Source organism: Tupaia chinensis, unplaced genomic scaffold (assembly GCF_000334495.1).
Source record: "Tupaia chinensis unplaced genomic scaffold, TupChi_1.0 Scaffold000511_1, whole genome shotgun sequence".
NCBI lineage: Eukaryota > Metazoa > Chordata > Mammalia > Scandentia > Tupaiidae > Tupaia > Tupaia belangeri.
The window spans coordinates 1,847,369-1,867,279 of NW_006160024.1; the positions used below are offsets into that span (position 1 = coordinate 1,847,369).

The window sequence follows — 19,911 nt, forward strand, 5'->3', positions numbered from 1 at the left end:
AATACCTTACCCAGAGTGGAGTAGAACATTTACAGTTTCAGTGTATGACTAGGCTGCCTTTGGCCAAACTTCCCAGAACAGCTTTCATAAAAATGGGGACTGTGACACTGCCACCCCACGTATTGCCGTGTTGGGAAAGCAGCGAGTCTCACACATAATTGCTGGCTTTGTGCACGATCATACGGGCTTTAAGGAAATGACCTTTCCCAGTGAAAAAGTCCATTCAGCCTTGTGGAGCGACTTGCATCCTAACTCACTGTTGCTTTGTCCCCAGTGGGCATTTGGCGTGACCATGTGGGAAATAGCGACCCGGGGAATGACGCCCTACCCCGGAGTCCAGAACCATGAGATGTATGACTATCTCCTCCACGGACACAGGCTGAAGCAGCCCGAGGACTGCCTGGATGAACTGTGAGTGAGCGTCTCCATGTCACCATGTGCTCTGTGTGGGGCAGCCATGTGGGTCTGCAAAGACCTGGGGAAACAGCCCTGGGGGAGGGTTACAATGTGCAGAGGGTAGGCACTTGCAAACACCCCAGGACAGGAGCCATTCCTGTGAGTGATGGCGTGTGACATTTCTAGTCAGCCCAATTGGCTTACTCACCCAAAAGGCTTCAGCCTCGATTGATGGGTGCTATCAAGACCACCTAAAACACGTCTTAAAATTTCTTAAGCACCATTGATGGTGTGTTAGGTACCTGAGTAACTCCTACCCTCTTCAGTCCAGTTAGCCTTTTCTCATGTACACCTTGTCAAACACACAGTCAGGAATCTCCTACCCTAGGACACTGAGAAATCTATGCCAGTGACTTTGGGAGTCATCAGACTTGCTTGGGGGACATTCTGACAATGTGGTGCCAAGAACTGCGATGGTTTTGATACAAAGGAGACCCAGGAAGGTGTGGGTTTTTTTTTTTTTTTTTAATATTTGTTTTCAGCATGTGCACTCACTGGAAAGAGACAGGGAGTAGGGAGTGGGAAAGGAGTGAGAAAACACCTACCAGAAAGGAAAGGCCACATTGCAATCCCTTCTTAACTCCATTCTCCACTCAGGATTTTGGGCATGCACACACATGTGCCAGGCGTGTTTTTCAATGCCAGGTCTGAGACTCAGACCACGCAATTAGCCATGTGGGATCCAGCCACTTTAACCACCACACCACCGGCTGGCCACCTTGAAAGATGTGGTTTAAAATTCCCTGGAAGCCCATGCGCTTAGCCAGGTATGGAGGCTCCACACCCTAGTGCATGCGGGACCACGGTGTGCACATGCTGTCCCAACAGGCCCCTCTTTGTACATAAGCCAGGCAGTTGGGGAAAAGGTCCAGACCTTGGGGTCAGGCAAGCCAGGCTCTGCCTCTTAGCTAGCCACAGGTGTAGTAGTGACACCTGACCTAACCTCTCTGTACCTCCTGTTATCACCCACAAACAACGCGTAGCCATGTGTTCTTCAAAGGTGTCGCAAAGGTTAAACAAAGAGGGTATCCACAAAGCTCAGCCCATAAGAGGCATGCAAAACAGGTGTGCACATGATGGTGTCAATGATTTATTTTTTTTAAGAATTATTTTATTTAACTTTATTTATTTGTTTGTTTGTTTATTTTTATTTGACCAGAGAGGGACAGAGAGAGAGGGAAAGTGAGAAAGCAGGCCGCCAGGGTCAGGACTTGAACCGCAGTCAGCCTTGTGGGAGTCCAGCGCCCTTAACCACCATACCACCTGCTGGCCCCAGATGGCGCCAATTATTAACAACATCATTACAAATTGATCTCCCCCAAGCACCTTGTTGACCTTTTCAAAATAATCTTGTGTAGCTTGGTTATTTGAACCTAACGGTGCGTCTCCTCCCTGTGTAATAAGGGCCATGGGAGAGGGACATTCTCACCGTAGTTAGCAATTCCAGGACGGCCTGCCAGAGTACTAGTTCAGGTGAGCAGGTGCAGAGACTCCTCCCCCACCACACACACACACACACACACACACACACACACACACACTCTGGCCCCGCTGCTTCACATGGGAGAGAGCGTCCAGGTCATTCTCACACAAGCCTCCCAGGTCTCCCCTCGGCCAAACAGAGGGAAACTGTTGATCAGAGCCTCACCCAGCTCGGTGGTGGTGGTGGTTGGTATTGTGGTTGTAGATGTAGAACATTAAGAACAGAAACAAACACTGTCAGTCCTTGAAAGGCATCGTGACATCCTAATTAGATTAGCTCTAGGGTTTTACGGTGTTTTTTAAAGGAGCAATTCCAGGACGGCCTGCCAGAGTACTAGTTCAGGTGAGCAGGTGCAGAGACTCCTCCCCCACCACACACACACACACACACACACACACACACACACTCTGGCCCCGCTGCTTCACATGGGAGAGAGCGTCCAGGTCATTCTCACACAAGCCTCCCAGGTCTCCCCTCGGCCAAACAGAGGGAAACTGTTGATCAGAGCCTCACCCAGCTCGGTGGTGGTGGTGGTTGGTATTGTGGTTGTAGATGTAGAACATTAAGAACAGAAACAAACACTGTCAGTCCTTGAAAGGCATCGTGACATCCTAATTAGATTAGCTCTAGGGTTTTACGGTGTTTTTTAAAGGGGTCATGTTAGTGCTATGTTAACTTCTGAAAACAAGGAAGCATTTCATTCAAACAGTATTGACAAGAGCAGTACTGACGGCTGCAGTTTTCTTAGCCTTCCCTGTGTGCCACGAGAAGTTGGTGTCTACAGTGGTTATGCTGGGTCTTAGCAAGGTCTAAGCTGTGTCACATTGTGGTTTTCATGTTTCACAGTGAGCCCGAACAAGGGAATGCTGAGTTGGGTTTCTCTGAGGTTATTTCGGGGGCAGAGTTGTAGAGTCAGCACACACGGTGGCTGGGGAGTCAGGCGGAAGCAGACAGACCTGCGGTCCCCATGTTCCTGCTGGCTCCCTGGCCGGGGGAGCGGAGGCAGCTGTGGCCAGCCGCTGGTGGGCCAGGCCACCTTCTCCATCTCTTGCTGCTGGAGGTGGCAAGCATCAGCATCCCCATGCAGGCCTCCGTGCGTCCATTCTGGGGCAGCTGTTTTTTAAAATAATGAAAACAGTAGTCTCCCCGTATCACAGGTTTTGCTTTCTACAGTTTCAGTTACCCATGGTCAATTGGGGGGGGGGGAATATTAAATGGAAAATTCCAGAAATAAATCATTTATAAGCACGTCATTCCGAAGAGTGTGAGGAAATCTCACGCCTCCTCCCGTGATAGTCCCATGTCCTGCCTGAATTACCCTTTGTCCAGTGGACCCATGAGTCATGTAGTAGCCATCTCAGTTTAAAGAAGCAGACCGGTAGGGGTCAGTGCTATCTGCAGTTTCAGGCGTCCACTGGGTTCTTGGAACCCTGTAGGTAAGGGCAGCTACTCCGATTCCAAGCTTTTCATCTAGGCTTGCCATCAGAAAGAGTTGAAATGAATTCACTTGTTTTTAAAAAGTCAGCTCTTGAGACCTGCAGATGGCATAATGGTTACATTGCTGGACTCCCATGTATTGGACTGCAGTTTGAAACTCATGCTGGGCACATGTGCACGCATGCCCAAAATCCTGAGAGGAGACTGGAGAAGAGAATGTGTCATGGCCCTCGCCCGTGGGGGTAATTTGTCACTCTCTGTCTCTCTATCTCTTTGGCAAGTGCACACGCCCTATAGCAAAAATCTCTCTTAAAAAAAAATGAAATAAAAAAAATAAAGTCAACTCTTGCGGCCGGTAGGTGGCATGGTAGTTAAAGGTGCTGGACTCCCACGTGGCCAACTGCAGTTCGAGTCCAAGACCTGGTCACTTGCTTTCTCATTTTTCCTCCCTCTCCCTCTTTCTATGTCTCTCTCTGGTGAGCACACATGCCCTATAGCAAAGTTTTTAAAAATAATAATAATAAATAAAATTAAATAATTCTTTTTTTAAGAATTATGTATTTAATTTTATTTATTCATTCATTTATTTTAATTTGACCAGAGACACACACAGAAAGAGGGAGAATGAAAGCCACCAGGTCCAAGATTCAAACCATGGTCAGCCATGTGGTAGTGTCCAGCGCCCTAACCACCACGCCACCTGCTGGTCCCCAAAATTGAATAATTCTTAAGAAAAACAGAAGAGTCAACCTTGAGAGCTATGACGGTGTAGATCAGAGTGCCCTCATGCCTTTCGGTCCTCCCGCCCTGAGAGCAGCCTCTCCCCTCGGTGTCAGCTCCTGCTCTGAATGGCCAGGCTGAGGCCCTGCTCCCACCACCCAGAGCCGCTGTCTGTGATGCACCTGTCCACTTGTACGGGGCATTTCCCAGCGGAGCTCATCGTGGTCCTCCTCAGGACACTCCTCATCAGTGGCCACCATGGCTCCCGGCACTCGTCTCCCTCACCCTCCAGGGCGACACTTAGGAACCACCTTGTTCTTTGTCCCACTGGATCCCACTGGCCAGAGCCACTGTCTTTCGGGATCCCCCTCCATTGCACTGCCATTGCTATTACCATCAAACCACAGAATCCCAGGGCTTGATGGTCCTCGGGTCATCTGCTCACCAGAGAGAGAGCAAGCTGGCAAGTCCAGGACTTAAACCACAGCCGGCCATGTGGGAGTCCAGCGCCTTAACCACCACTCCACCTGCTGGCCCAAGGAGACATTCTCTTACCTACCTAAAGACTGATTCACCAAAGAGGAACACAATTGCTTTTGATGTGCTTACTGAAATTTTGTTAACCACAGAAGAAAACAATGACCTTTGGCCCCTTCCCTGAATTTTCATTAACTAAACTCATATTACAGGGTGGAAGATTGAGAAATGTCACCACCCCTGGACAGATTTTATTCTGAACTGCTCTCTGTCCTGCAGGCCCACTCAGTTCCCAAAGAGAATCATTTACTAAGCCTTGTCTGAGCACAGGGCCCACTCATTTCCCTACGGCCATGTAACACTATCCCTCTAAAACTGTTATAGGACCCCAGGTTCTCTCCCCACTGGGAAGAGGGTATTTATGTCTTAGCCATCTGGCCCCTATTTTAGTTCCTCATCCTGCCTCTGTGTACACATGTATATGTTAAATAAATTTATATGCCTTTTATTTTCCTGTTATTCTATTTCTTAGATTAAAACTACCCGAACTTCAGAGGGAAAAGAGGACATTTAAGGAACATTTACATTTAGTGTAAATGAGTGAGTGAGCATGTCAGGACCAGCATCATTTCCTACAGAATCCTGCAGGCCCTTTAACTCTTCTTTCTGGTCCTGTCACATTCTTCGATTGCCATCCTTGAGGTGGCTTCCAAAGTGACCTTTCTAAAATTATAATCTGATCATGGAATGTTTCTGAACATAATCATTCTGTGATTTCCCATTGCCCATAGAATAAAACCCAAACCCGTCAGGACCTGGCCCATGCCAGGCAGGGCAGCTGAGTGGTCAAAAACACGGGCTGTGGTGCCAGACACTGCTTGACTTGGTTGCAGCTTCATCCTCATCCTGGGACAAAACAGCAGCCTTCTCAAGTTCCTCATCTGTGAGATGAGGATAATAGTTCCTGTGTGATGGGGTGGTTTTGCTCAATGAACAGGCTAAGGCCTATGTAAGTATTTCACTTGAAGGGCCAGCCAGAATGACACAGTGGTTGTGCAACTGGACTCACACCAGAAGGGCCCTGGATTCACATATTGGGACCTCATGGGCTCGCCAGTTGCTTGTGTGCCCAGGATCCAGGACAGCTGAGACTGGGGGTGGATCATGGCATGAGGACCACGTGAGAGGTGCCTATCTCTGCCTCTGCCTCTGCCTTTCTCCGTCTGACAGAAGAACTAAATGAATGGAATAAAAAATGAGAAGTATTGGGACGAGCAGTTAGCGTAATGGCTATGTCGCTGGACTCCCATGTAGTCGACCGCGGTTCGAGTCCCAGACCCGTTGGCTTAAACTCTCGCTGGGCGCATGTGCGTGCGTGCCCAAAATCCCTAGAGGAGAATGGAAGAGAAGGGATTGCGGAGTGGCCATCCTCTCTGGGGACTGATTTCTCGCTTTCTATCTCTCTGTCTCTCTGTCTGTCTGGTGAGCGCACGTGCTCACGAAAAAAAAAAACCCCCCAAAAAAAAAAAAAAAAAGAGAAGTATTTCACACAGTGGACAGGAAACATTAAGGGAAGGTCAGCAATTAATGCATTGGTGCAGAGGGGCCACAGCGTGAGTGGTGAAAGAATTTACCAGAGGCAGAAATGCAAGCAAAAGCTGGGTTTGTGAGGGCTCTGGTAAGAATGGTCAGGGTGAGACAGGACTGGCATACCTGGGCCCAGTCCGAGACCTGAGTCTGTTCGTGCCACGAGGCAGGAAGGGAAGGTCCCTTTTTAAAGCCTTAATGTAGGGGAGGATAAGGAAAACTCTGCAAGCTCTCCAGGTGTCCAGATTCCTGGTCATTTCTCTGGGATGTAGGACCTCTATCAACCGGAGGTGGCGCCAGAGGGGTCCTGAGCATTTATTTGTGTTGTAAAAGCTTATCTTGGGGACTTTATCTTGGGCCCTCTGTGAAGCGAGCAGGCTTACTTATTTCCTATGAACGCTCCACACTTAATTTGCTTAGCAAAGTGGGTAGAGGTAGTGGATGAGCAGGAGCCCTGATGTCAGGGCCCTGACTGTTAGTGTGACTTCCATTGGTCCCTGCCCTCTGCAAGCCTCTGCTGCCTGTCCCTGAGTGGTTCTGCATCTCCTCCTTCATGGAGCTGCGTGAGGAATAAATGGTTTGGGCACATCGGACCCATGCACGCTGACACTTGCTAAGAGCGTTCTATTTACATGAGCCACCCAGAATCAAGCTCCTCTCCAGGGCTCCCGGCACCCTCCCCACACTGGCACCAGCACAGCACTGCCCTTGTGCCCTACCCCTGACCCACCCCCAACCGTGCCAGTGCTTTCATTCATCTTGAAATCCAACACCTGAATCCTAGCAGCTGCAGAGCCCACCATGACTCCTGCTTGAAGCTCCTCTGCTCCAAACACCTCAGCTCACACCCCCTGCCCCCTCTCAGAAACCCTTCTCTGCTCAATGATCTGTCCCTTCACTCCCACCCGAGTCAGCCCAGGCCTAGAGAGAAATGGGAGTCACAGAGGGCATAGCTAGGACCAGACCCTGGCTTAGCCCAGGAGAGACGTGCACAGCTAACACGCAGCAACGCTCTCTGAGCAGACGTGGGGGTACTGCACTCAGCCAGCCCCAGAGCCCGGAACTGAGCAGGTGCTCGGAAATCAGGGTAAATCCTACATGTGTTTATTTATCATATATACTTTCTAGAGAAATGTTTGCAATAGGTCATGCGCACTTGCTGGAGACACAGAGACAGAGGCGAGGAATCACACCCCAGGTGGGGATGGGTGGAGAATGACCACACCACAATTCCTTCTCCATTCTCCTCTCAGGATTTTGGGCATGCACACACACACACACACACCCAGTGTGAGTTTGAAGCCTCCAGGTCTGGGACTCAAACTGCGTCGACCATGTTGGAGTCCAGTGACATAGCCATTATGCCATCTGTTGGCCCCAGTCCATACATTTACAAATTGTATAAATTCACAATTGCATTTATTTAAATTATGGTGAAATACACATAACATACAATTTACCATCGTAGTCACTCTGTGTGCAGTTCAGTGGTGCTAAGTACATTCCCATTGTGCTGTAACCGTCACTACCATCCACCTCTGGAACTCTATCATAAAACTGAAACTCCACCCACTAACCCACTCCCCGTTCTCCTTCCCCTCAGCCCCTGGGAACCTGTATGCCTACATCTTTTATAAAATCTCAACAAATACACAAAACCATTTACAAAGGCAATTGCCAAACCTCTTTCCACCAATATTTTTTAAAAGAATTATTTTATTTAACTTTATTTTATTTTAATTTGACCAGAGAGGGACAGAGTGAGAGAGAGAGAGAGAAAGCAAGCCACCAAGTCCGGTACTCGAACCGCGGTCGGCCCTGTGGGAGTCCAGCACCCTTAACAACTGTGCCACCTGCTGACCCCATTTTTTCTTTTTTTTTTTTAAGAATTATTTTATTTAACTTTATTTTATTTTAATTTGACCAGAGAGGGACAGAGTGAGAGAGAGAGAGAGAAAGGGGGAGGGGAGTGAGAAAGCAAGCTGCCAGGTCCAGGACTTGAATTGCAGTTGGCCATGTGGAGCCATGCCACCTGCTGGCCCCCATCCATAAAATTTAAATCACCAGACTTCATAGGCTTCCAGTTACCAGGTGTGGTGCTTCTTGTTAATCCCCTTGGTCCACCCACCACTGTGAAATTCTCCTTTTGTGGGAGTAGTTAGACAGTATACATGCTCACTGTGTCTTTAAAAGTCATATTTTTATTTTTATATACTTCATAAAGAATTGGATGTAAAAGAAAAATAAATTTCAACATGATATCAAAGTGACATCGCAACTATTCCATATGAATAAAAAGATCGATTATTTAAATGCCTTCCTCCTAAGACATAGAATAAATGAAAGTGAATTAAATAGCCCAGCCCCACCCCATGAACGAATGAAAAGCAGATTATGTCCCTCAAGACGGAATTTCTCAAAGCTCATCCTAGACTGCAAACAATCCAGGCCCTATGGAAAACAGAGTCATGCAAATTGATTTGGACCGTGGAAACCTCAAAAATAGAAATCGCTTGCCTAACGTAGGTGACCTGCTACCAGAGGTGAGACAGGGGGTGTGGGAAGAGCTCCTACACCCGAGGTGGGACCCGGACTACGAGGCAGGGAAATGTGCTGGACGTTGTAGACGCCCGTGGACTCTGTGGCCACTTCACACGCACGGCAGCGTGCATCTCCTGCTGGAGGCCGGCACGCGTGTTGACACCGGCGGAAAATGTACACAGATGAAAAGATACCCCAGGTCTGCGTGGCTGCCATGTAGGCGTGTGTGCAGTACCACCTTAGCCAAGTAGGTAATTCAATGTGAATATGCAAACTGCATGTTTCTGCTCATGAGATACCAGTAATCTACGGCATGGTCATGGTTTAGATTTGGGTCATTTCTTTTTTTCAGAGAGAGATTTTTGCTATAGCGCATGTGTGCTCGCCAGAAAGACAGAAAGCGAGAAATCACCCCCCAAGGGGGATGGCCACATTGCAATCCCTTCTCCTCCGTTCTCCTCTTGGGATTTTGGGCACATGTGAACATCCACCCAACATGAGTTTCAAGCTGCCAGGTCTGGGACTTGAACCACAGTTGACTATGTGGAAGTCCAGTGACATAGCTATTACACCATCTACAGTCCCAAGATTTGGGTCACTTCTTATGCAGTGACATAAATATCCAATTATTTCTCCTCCTCCTCCTCCTCTTTGTTCTTTTTCTTCTTTTATTGTTTAAGATTTTTGCCATAGAGTGCATGTGCTCACTGGAGGAAAGTGAGAAATCATCCCTGAGAGGAGATGGCTACTTGCAGTTCCTTCTCTTCCATTCTCCTCTTGGGATCTTGGGCACACATGCACGTGTGCCCAGTGTGTTTTTCAAGTGTCCAGGACCAGGACTCAGTCATGTAGTCAGCCATGTGGGATCCAGCACCTTAACACCACCTGCTGGCCACTTTTTTTTTTTCTTTTTTTTTTGAGAGGTTTTTGCTATAGGGCACATGTGCTCGCCAGAAAGAGATAGAGAGAGACAGAAAGTGAGAAATCACCCCTAGGGGGATGGCCACGCCACAATCTCTTCTCCTCCATTCTCTTCTCGGGATCTTGGGCATGCACGCACACGAGCCCAGCATGAATTTAAGCCACCGGGTCTGGGACTCAAACTGCGGTCTACTACATGAGAGTCCAGCAACATGGCCATTATGCCAACTGCTGGTCTCCATATTCTTTTCCTTAAACCAGGAAAGAATCAAAATGAAATGATGGTATAACTCGCTTTTCATCTCAGCCTAATAATCCCTCATTGTCACTCTCTTTTGTTGCGCTCCTTTAAATGTCCCTCTGTCGTAACTCTTATATTGGACCCTGCAGATGCAAAGCCACAGGAAGAGAGTTGTCTCTTCTAGACCACAGCAAAAGGGGTCCTCGGGAGCACTTGGGTTAGGGGTTGTCCAATCTGTATCTAGATCCCCCACCACCTCTGCTCCCCACATGGCCACGGCAGGTTCTGTGACATCCCAGAGCCCGCTCTCATTTTTGTTACAAAGTGACAGTGACAGAGCTTTCAGGATTAGATGGAGTGCCGGACACCACTCACCTCCCCCAGCCCTCCGCTTCTCCCAGACTTCTTGGCTTAAGCCTGAGGGCGCTAACAGCTCTCCTCATAACAACCCAGTTGAATGGTAAACAGCACAGAGGTCAGCAAAATTTTTTTGCAAAGAGCCAAATAGTGAATATTCTTGGCTTTGAGGGGCCTTTGTAGCCCTGTTCAGCACTGCTATTATGATAAGAGCAGTCACATACAGCATGTAAACAAATAGGTGTGGCTGTATTTCAATCAAACTTTATTTACAAAGCAGACGGTGGGCCGGATTTGGCCCATGGGCCATAGTATGCCAACTCCTATATAAAGAGAAGGATCTTAAATAATCCTTATTTGCAAAGGTTGGTATATTTGCCACGTGTGACCTCTTTTCCTGGAAACAGAAGCACTCTCTTGTCAAATATCCATAGAATATTTATAAAAATTGAATGCGTATTAGGCTATCCCCTCAAAAAAGACAGTGTTCAGTAATTTCCATTAAAAAAATAGAACAGGGCCAGTTCCATAGCCTAATGGTTAAAGGGAGCCAGATCCTATCCAACCAGAGTTCAAATCCTGACCTCTCTGGGTATTTGTACATGTGTGCCTAGGGTCTCAACAGATGGGGAAATGGAGGAGAAGGGATTGTGGTATGACTACACTCCACTGACAAGTGTTTTCTCTCCCTCCCTCTCTCTGACTCTGGTGAGCACACACACCCTCTGGCTATTGAAAAGCCAAGTGCAGGGGGCCAGCAGGTGGCATAGTATTTAAGGTGTTGGACTTCCACATGGCAGACCACGGTTCGAGTCCTGAACCCTGAGGCTTGAAAATCACTTTAGGCACGTGTGCCTGCATACCCAAAATGTTAAGAGAATGGAGGAGAAGGGATTACATCCCCACTAGGGAGTGATTTCTTGCTTTCCTTCTTTCTGTCTCTCAGCAAGCACAAGCACCCTATGGCAAAAACCTAAAAAAAAACAAACAAACAAAAAAAAAACAAGTAGAAGGCCAGCCAGTGACATGGTGGTTCAGGCAGCTGGATTCTACATGGCCAACTGTGCTGTTCAAGTCCCAGACATGACAGCTTGAAAAACATGTGAAGTGCATGTATGTGCGTGCCCCAAAAAATTCTGAGAGGAGAATGGAGGAGAAGGAATTGCAGTGCGGCCTTCCCCCCTGGGATACTTTCTCACTTTTCTCTCCCTTTTCTCTCTGTGTCTGGTGAGCACACACATGTTATAGCAAAATAAAGTAAAATAAAATAAAATGAAGGGATGAATGCTGATTAACATGTGAGAAAATTAGAGACTCGGTGAAAGCAAAGAGGTAAATTGCACTAAGGAACCTGAGCGCTGGCCCAGGAGGTCATTCGCCTCTTTCTTTTTAAATTTTAGGTATGAAATAATGTACTCGTGCTGGAGGTCCGACCCCCTGGACCGACCCACCTTTTCTGTGTTGAGGCTGCAGCTAGAAAAGCTCTTAGAAAGTCTGCCTGCTGTTCAAGACAAAGCGGATGTCATTTACATCAACACGCAGTTGCTGGAGGACTGCGAGGGCCTGGCCGAGGGCCCTGCCCTTGCGCGTTTGGACATGAACATCGATCCAGACTCTATAATTGCTTCTTGCACGCCCGGCGCTGCCATCAGCGTGGTCACGGCAGAAGTGCACGAGAACAGGCCTCACGAAGAGAGGTACATCCTGAACGGAGGCAGCGAGGAGTGGGACGATCTGGCTTCTGCCCCGTCCGCCGCGGTCACAGCTGGAAATGGTGTTCTACTGGAGGACAGACTTGGTAGGAATGGGGTGTCCTGGTCCCATGCTAGCACCCTACCCTTGGAGAGCCCATCGCAGGACGAACTGTTGTTTGCCGACGACATCTCAGAAGACTCTGAAGTTCTGATGTGAGGAACGCAGAGAGGGGACATTCCAAAACCAAGTGCTAGGTCGTTGGGAAAGCCATGACATATTTTTGTATGTTTTTCTATGTAAAAGTGGGTCGTGACTTTTCCGACGACCCAATGAATTCTCCTGCTTTAGGAGAACCCAATTCAGCCTGTGTTTCTGGTATTTGTTTTCCTCACCAAGTAAACTCCATGAACCCAAAGCACCAGGTGAATGTTGTCAAGTAAGTCATCATTAAAATTGCATAATATATATTTATTTAAGGAGGAAAATATATGTGTATATGGTGGAAAGAGACAGAATATTATATTTTAATAAAAGATGACTTATTTTCATGTCACTGATCTTGCACATCTTAGAATTTAAGCTTTAGTGGTTTCTGAAATTAACGTTTGTACAGAGTCACAGTTGTTTTTTAAAGTTCTCTTCTTTTTTGTGACTATTAAATGTAAAAAGATTTGTAGAATGAAATGCTGCCTTTGACTTCACTTCTGATCTGCCTGCAAAATCTGACATTCCTGCGTGAGTCTTGTATGTGATAGAATGATTCATTCGATATTTAAAGTTTTATAACTGCTTCATTTTCTGACATGACTTCCTAATAAAATACGAATGAGGAAGAATGTGTTGATTTACTTGAGACTCCGAAAGACAAGGTCACCCGCAGCCTCTGTGTCTTCATAAAGAGATCCCCTTAAAGCCCGCCCTCAGTGCAATTGCTCTGACCATTTTTGGTGTTACTTAATTTTTTTAAAAAACTATCTTTTGCTTTATTGCACAGTTTACATATGACGGCCCCAAACCCAACAGTTGCTTTTCCTCTTCTGACTTGGTTCTTCTTTCAGGATCTGTGTCAGCAGAGACCGTGTCTCTCAGCAGCATATGCAGTGATTCTCATCAGGTACACACGGCCTCTCAGATTCCAGCTCTTCAGCCCTTCCATGTGGGCCTTCCCATGGACAGCACCTATATCTGTTTGTGCTGGGGCTCTGCTCTGGCCATGTCACCCTGAGGTGTCCTCAGGCCAGGAATGTTAGACAGGCTTCCGATGATGTCCACCTCTGAATAAATCTGCTTGGGGCCCCAGGCTAAGGGTTGGAAAGCAAGCTGTGTCTGGGTTGTGTTACAAAGAATTCTGTGATCCATTAGCAATGTCTGCCATGGTAATCGACATATCTAGAAGGAGTGAACTGGAGGAAGGCACTGCATGCTAGGCTCAAGGAGAAAAAGCAGACGTTCCATTTTTGCCTGAGGTGGTGGTTCTACCACCCAGGCTGAGGTGACAGTCTGTAGGCCATAAGCTGTGAGTGGCTTCCCTAGGGCCTAGACAGAATAGTAGAAGTCTCAAGCTAGAGGGAGCTTAGAAGAGTGGCCTGTGCTGGGTCCGGGGATTGGGGGGGTGCCGTGAGGGGGGTCTGCACATTGAAGGTCACATCTTGCTGGCCTGGTAGAGTTGTTACAAGGATTAAATGAGTACTGGTGCGGCATACAGTCAATGCTATGTATTGGGTTGTCGGAAAAGTCATGACATTATTTTTCTTTGCAAAAATGTGTCAAGACGTTTCCGATAACCCGATACATGTTTATTAAATAAAAGGTCAGGGTTGGGGGGACAAATGGCTGAGAGGCTCTGGAGTTGATCCCCAGCTCCTATGTTTCGAACCAGTCAGAGTTAGGTATTCTAAATCCAGGTCCACCACTCTCTAGATGTGAGCCATCAACAGTCTTTATTTATTTTTTTTAGAAATGGAGAGATTTATTTTAAAAAAAAAAAAAAAGTTCCCGTGAATATGCCCTGCTTCAGCTTAGGAGCTGTATCTAGCCCAAATGCCTGTTACCACCAGTATCTGCAACGCTTGATCCTGGATGTTTGGAAATCAAAATCCTTCTAGCTGATCCTAAAGCAAGAGGCGGTTAAATTATACCTAATACACGATGTTAAGACAAGAAAGTGCTCTTTCTGTGCAGAGAGCAGGCCTGCACGGCTTGACGTGCCTAAAAACCGCCGGACCTGCTGTGTGACAAGCACCGACCTCATAAAGTGACATAGTAGAAAAGGGCAGGGTTCTCTGTGTGCTCAGGGACAGCGGCGTTATGACAGGAAGCAGAGTGGCGGTGGTGGACAGACTGAGCCTATTTTCCGGAAAAAGGCAAAAACTACAAAGGAGATTGTGCTGAGGTTTGCATGTGCTGAGCCTGCCACCGATCTAGGAGAACGCTGGCTACTAGGAGATGCGAGCATCGTGAACTGGGAGGAGATAAGAGAAGGGGTCAAGGGATCCAGTGCTAAGTCTCGTCCAGTGCCTTAACCACCATGCTACCTGCTGGCCCCGTGGTCCTCGGGATCTTGGGCACGCACGCACACGTGCCCGGCATGAGTTTTAAGCCACCGGGTCCAGGACGCGAACTGCAGTCGACTACGTGGGAGTCCAGAGACATAGCCATTACGCTAACTGCTGGTTCCCAAGTTTAATATAAATTTATTTTAAGTGTCTAATATGCTTATTTTACACACACACACACACACATATATATACTTAGTGAGACAGAGAAAGTAGAGAGAGGTAAAAGCACTTTGACAGGGTCTTGCCATACCTGGGTCTGCTGCTCTAGCCTCTCAGTCAGCAGTGATTACAGGTGTGTGCCACTTTGTCCAGCCTGTTTAGGTTGGTCCAGGAACCGAACCCAGGCTTCCCATGGCCTAGCTTTGGTCTAACTTGTCTCACTGCAGCTGTGCTTGAACATTTTACTTCTAACTATATTATATAATGTAGACATATATAGTAGTTTATCAAACACCCACTGCCTTTCAAATCCTGTCCAGTTTTGTCAGTACTTTTTTTTTTGGAGAGATTTTCACTGTAGGGCGCGTGCGCTCGCCAGACAGACAGAGAGAGACAGAGACAGAAAGCGAGAAATCACCCCCCAGGGGGGATGGTCACGCCGCAATCCCTTCTCCTCCATTCTCCTCTCGGGATCTTGGGCACGCACGCACACGCGCCCGGCGTGAGTTTTAAGCCACCGGGTCCGGGACACGAACCACGGTCGACTACGTGGGAGTCCAGCGACATAGCCATTACGCTAACTGCTGGTTCCCTCCAGTTTTGTCAGTACTTTTCAGGTAACCTTAGAATGGCCGGGAACCTGGGCCAACCCTGTCACAGGAGAGCACAGAGAGCTGATCAAGCTATGGCTCCCAAATTTTCCTGAGACATCAACAAACATAGCAGAGAAATTCACTCCACAGCGATGCACCAGGGCACTGGTTAAAAGTGGTGAGATAGAGGGGACACGCAGTTGGTGTAATGGCTATGTTGCTGGACTCCCATGTAGTCGACTGCAGTTCGAGTCCTGGACGTGGTGGCTTAAACTCACACCAGTCGTGTGTGCGTGTGAGCCCAAGATCCCGAGAGAAGAATGGAGGAGAAGGGATTTACGGCCATCCCTCTTCTTGCTTTCTATCTCTCTGTCTCTCTCTTTCTTTGTGGTAAGTGCATGAGCCCTATAGCAAAAACTTCAAAAAAAAAAAAAAAAAAAACAGTGGTGTGATGACAAAGAATGAAGCCAACCACCCTTGCTCAGTCCACTGAAACCTCGCTGAGAACTTTGGGACTACTTAGGGCGCTGGACACTAGCCACCAGGTCTGGGATTTGGGACTACAGTGCCCTTCTCAACCACATTCAAATGTTTGAAAGTTTGGAAAGAACTAACTTTCAGATGATCCAGTCATTGCCGAACTCCTGTACTATTTTCTGAGCATAAACTTTCAAGTACCCTTTCAAATTCTCTTTTGTATAAACTCAAATCACTTTTTTGTAAATGGATCTTATAAGGAAAAAGTGGGAGACAGAAACAAGTCAGGCCATTGTTTTCAGCCATGCTGGGATCAGGACCGAGAGGTCAAAAGGACAAGGAAATAAACAAATAAACCGGAAATACTTGTGATCTACAGGCTGAGGCTAGCTCTGCCTTTTCTGAGGGTTTGTGTTTTTTGTTTTTGTTTTGTTTTTTTCTTTTGCTTACTTTTCTTGTGGAAAGGATAATTGAGAATCAGGGCAACTCTCATTCCGCCAGGTCTCCTTGGGTAATCTTGGGCAAGCCGCTACCTTTTCTTGAGCCCTGGTTTTCCCAAGTGCACAGTAAAGACACCAACACTTGCTCCTGCAACACTGTGTGTAAAAAGAGGATGCTGGACAAAAATTGGCAACTGAAAGTAAACATTAGAAGGAGAAAGAATTGTACTGACCTCACAAAGCCAGCATCAGTAAGGATCAGACCCATCAGCTAAACCTTTTATACTAGTATACTAGTATAAAAGACTACATTTAGGTTTGGGGAGAGTTTGCATTGGACAAAGATAATCAAGGAGGGGTGTATAAACTTATTTTATTTAGATTTATTTATTTATTTGACCAGAGAGGGACATAACCAGAGAGTTAGAGAGGAAAGTGAGAAAGCTAGCCACCAGGTCTGGGATTTGAACTGTGGTTGGCCATATGGGAGTCCAGCACCCCTAGCCATCATGCCACCTGCCAGCCTCTGTCTTATAGATTCCAAAGAAGAGCCAGAATTGGTGAAAGTCCAAGCAGGCATCCAAAGCAACTTATTGGCAGGGATGGCAGTCCATATGGCAGGATGCGTGATCATCTTAAGGGGGCCGGTAAGCCTGGAATTATCTTAAAGAATGTCTTAGGGCCAGCAGGTGGTATGGCGGTAAAAGGTGCTAGATTTCTACATGGCCAACTGTAGTTCGAGTCCTGGACCTGGTGAGTTGCTTTCTCCCTTTCTCTTTCTCTCTCTCTCTCTAGTCAAACTAAAAAATAATAACAATGGAATTAAATAAATAATTCTTTAAAAAAGAATGTCTGACAACCACGTAATCATTAAGAGTAACCATAACCAGTAAGTAGGCTGGTCAGCCTCCCTGTCTTCCTCTTAGTTCTCTAGCTCTTATTATTTTGTTTTATATAGCAATCTCTTTCTAGATAAACTTCACTATCATGGGAAGGAGGCAATGTCTTTTTTTTCCCCCCAAAGAATTATTGATTTAGTTTATTATTTATTAGTATTATTATTAATTTGATACAAGATTTGATGCATTCACCAGAGAGAGAGGGAAAGTGAGAAAGCAAGCCACCAGGTCCAGGACTCAACTGTGGTCAGCCATGTGGGAGCCCAGAACCTTAACCATCATGCCACCTGCTGACTCCAAGGCAAAGTCTTTAAAAAGAACTTTATACTAGCTAGAGGCTTTCCCGAAATATAGGTATCATTCTTTATGATGTGCAAACCACTACCATTTGTTGCTTCAGACATACTTTCCCTGATGGTGACAACTCCCTCCAAAATAACACGCTCACTAAAAAATGACAGAGAATTCCACCGCAGCCAGTGATGCACACAGTGGAGGCAGTGCGGAATGAAGAACGGCCTACATTCCACACCTCTAATGTGCTGGGACTCGGGAGTACTGTTCCCTTCCTTCCCAGACCTCCCAGTCCTGGGGTGAGACTGGTAGGAGGGGAATTACATGAGCCCAAGTGTTCTCTCCCCCTTACGTTGCTAGAGCAAGCAGTGGGTGGACTTATCAATGTGATGTGGGGTCACTCGGGGGTCAAAGTGCCATCTTTGCATGGGGAGAGTCTCTGGTTCCATGTTCACCAGACCAAGCAGAGGCTCCTACTCAGGAAATGGGCCAAACCACAGTCTCTTATCTTACAGGGCAGGCCGCTTCTAGCCAGAGCAGTCCTGATTCATGTAAGTCCAGACCTTTGTCATTTCTCCTGGTCAATGGCAAAAGCAAATCGGAACTTCTGCTGAGTCAATGGGAAAATAACTGACCCCAAAATAAACCAGCTACAATAGCAACTTAACTTCTCTAAAGAGGTTCAGTTACTTTGGGTGACAAATGGAAAAACAGGAAGTTGCCTTTTAAAAATGAATGTTTCAGTCATGCATAATGCTTTTATATTTAGATTTTATTTTTTCTCTTTTAAAGCTCTAAGAACAGAAGGAGAGAGACCATTCTTTTTAACTTTAAGAAGTGGGCCTAATTGCTTAATTCATTGGTATTTAGATGTAATGATTATTTCTAGAAACCGTAACCCATAGACCACTACTACTTTAGAATATATTTTCATGTATAGTCCCTTTCATAAAAAAAGGAATTTCATATGTAGACATTTGAAAGAGAAACTTCAGAATTACATATATTAGTACTATTCCTTTCAGAAGTGATCATTTTTAATTAATGGATTTATGGAGACTGTGTTATAAATTCTGTGGTTATAAATTCTAACCAAGAACGTGTTTGGAACATTTACCCCTTACTGTCAAGTCATCTGTTCACAGGTGTTCACGGAGGGGAAGGTTCTGTTCTGGATGTTGGGATCTTGGAGAGAGGGACAATCTAGGCCTTGCTGTCCTGAGTAACTGTCCAGAAGAGGGAATGGGTGCTTCAAATGAATCATTTCCTTTTCAAGAATATTCCTCAGGATGCTCTGATAGGCACTTTTTGTTGACGTTTATTAATACTACAGTGAAACTGGTCTGCTGAGCTTGCAGATGCTGTTTGGACTCTAAGAAACCTCAGAACCACAGAGTAAATGCCATCCCTGGAAGCGAGCTCTAAAGCCCTGCCCCAGCTGACTTGCAACTAAAGGACTGCCAGTTGAGGGTTGAAAAGCAAAACTGCATTACACCAGTCTGAGCAGCTCAAGGGAATGCTGGCTGCTGCTTTATCTCCATGAGTGCTAATGGCTTCTTTTAACTAACACAGTTTCTCATTAAAAAAATGTGTAGTTCTCCAATTCTTTTTCACCATGTTCTTCAGATGAGATGATCTCTAGTGACCAAGCTTCAAGTTTGCTGACTTTTTTCTTCTGCCTGCTTACATTCACTGTTGAGCTCCTCCAGTGAGTTTTTTCATTTCATTTAATTGTACTTTCTCAACTCCAGGTGTTCCACTTGATTATTTCAATAAAATCTATTTCTTTTTTATTTCTTATTATTATACAGCAACCCTTTCTCCTCCGTTTCTCCATCCCATCAGCATTTGGGGCATGCACACACTACTGGTATGTTTGCATTCAAGCTGCTGGGGCCGAGGTTCCAACTATGGTCAGCCACGTGGGATCCAGTTCCCTTAGGCACAGGGTTTAATCACCACACTATGGGGTTGCTCACTTCCATTGATAATTCTTTATTGATGTTCTGTTTCATTTTAAATTAAAAAATTTCAAACATGGGTTTCTTTTTATTCTCCAAACATATTTATAAATAGATGCTTTTTTGGGAGTAGGGGAGAGGTTTATGCTATAGGGAGCATGTGCTCACCAGAAAGACAGAGAGAGACAGAAAGCAAGAAATCACCCCCCAGGGGGGATGGCCACGCCATGATCCTTTCTCCTCCATTCTCCTCTCGGGACCTTGGGCACGCACACTCACGTGGCCGGTGTGAGTTTAAAGCCACCAGGTCCGGGACTCGAACTGCCATCAACTACATGAGAATCCAGCAACATAGCCATTATACCAACTGCTGATCCCTGTAAATAGATGCTTTTAAAAATTAATTTTGCTAAAGGGTATGTGCACTGGCCAGAGAGAGAGGGAGAGGAGAAAGTACTCCTTCATGGAGAGTAGTCATGCCACAATCCCTTCTCCTCCATCTCTCCCTCCTTTCGGGATGTTGGGCACACATGTACATGTGTTCAGCATGTTCCTCAAACCACCAGGTCTGGGACTCCAACCCTGAGGATGACCACGTAGGATCTGGCTGACTTA

At 46.5% G+C, this 19,911-nt stretch overlaps 1 protein-coding gene across 1 annotated transcript in view; it reads left to right on the plus strand.

Moving 5' to 3' along the window:
• The window catches only part of MERTK (MER proto-oncogene, tyrosine kinase), a 140,833-nt gene extending 128,082 nt beyond the window's left edge, over positions 1-12,751 (plus strand). The window contains exons 18-19 of the mRNA XM_006156649.2: positions 275-411; positions 11,621-12,751. Coding sequence (XP_006156711.1) covers positions 275-411; positions 11,621-12,131 — 648 coding nt within the window. The 3' untranslated portion in view covers positions 12,132-12,751. The remainder of the gene's footprint in view (positions 1-274; positions 412-11,620) is intronic.
• The last annotated feature ends 7,160 nt before the right edge of the window (positions 12,752-19,911 follow it).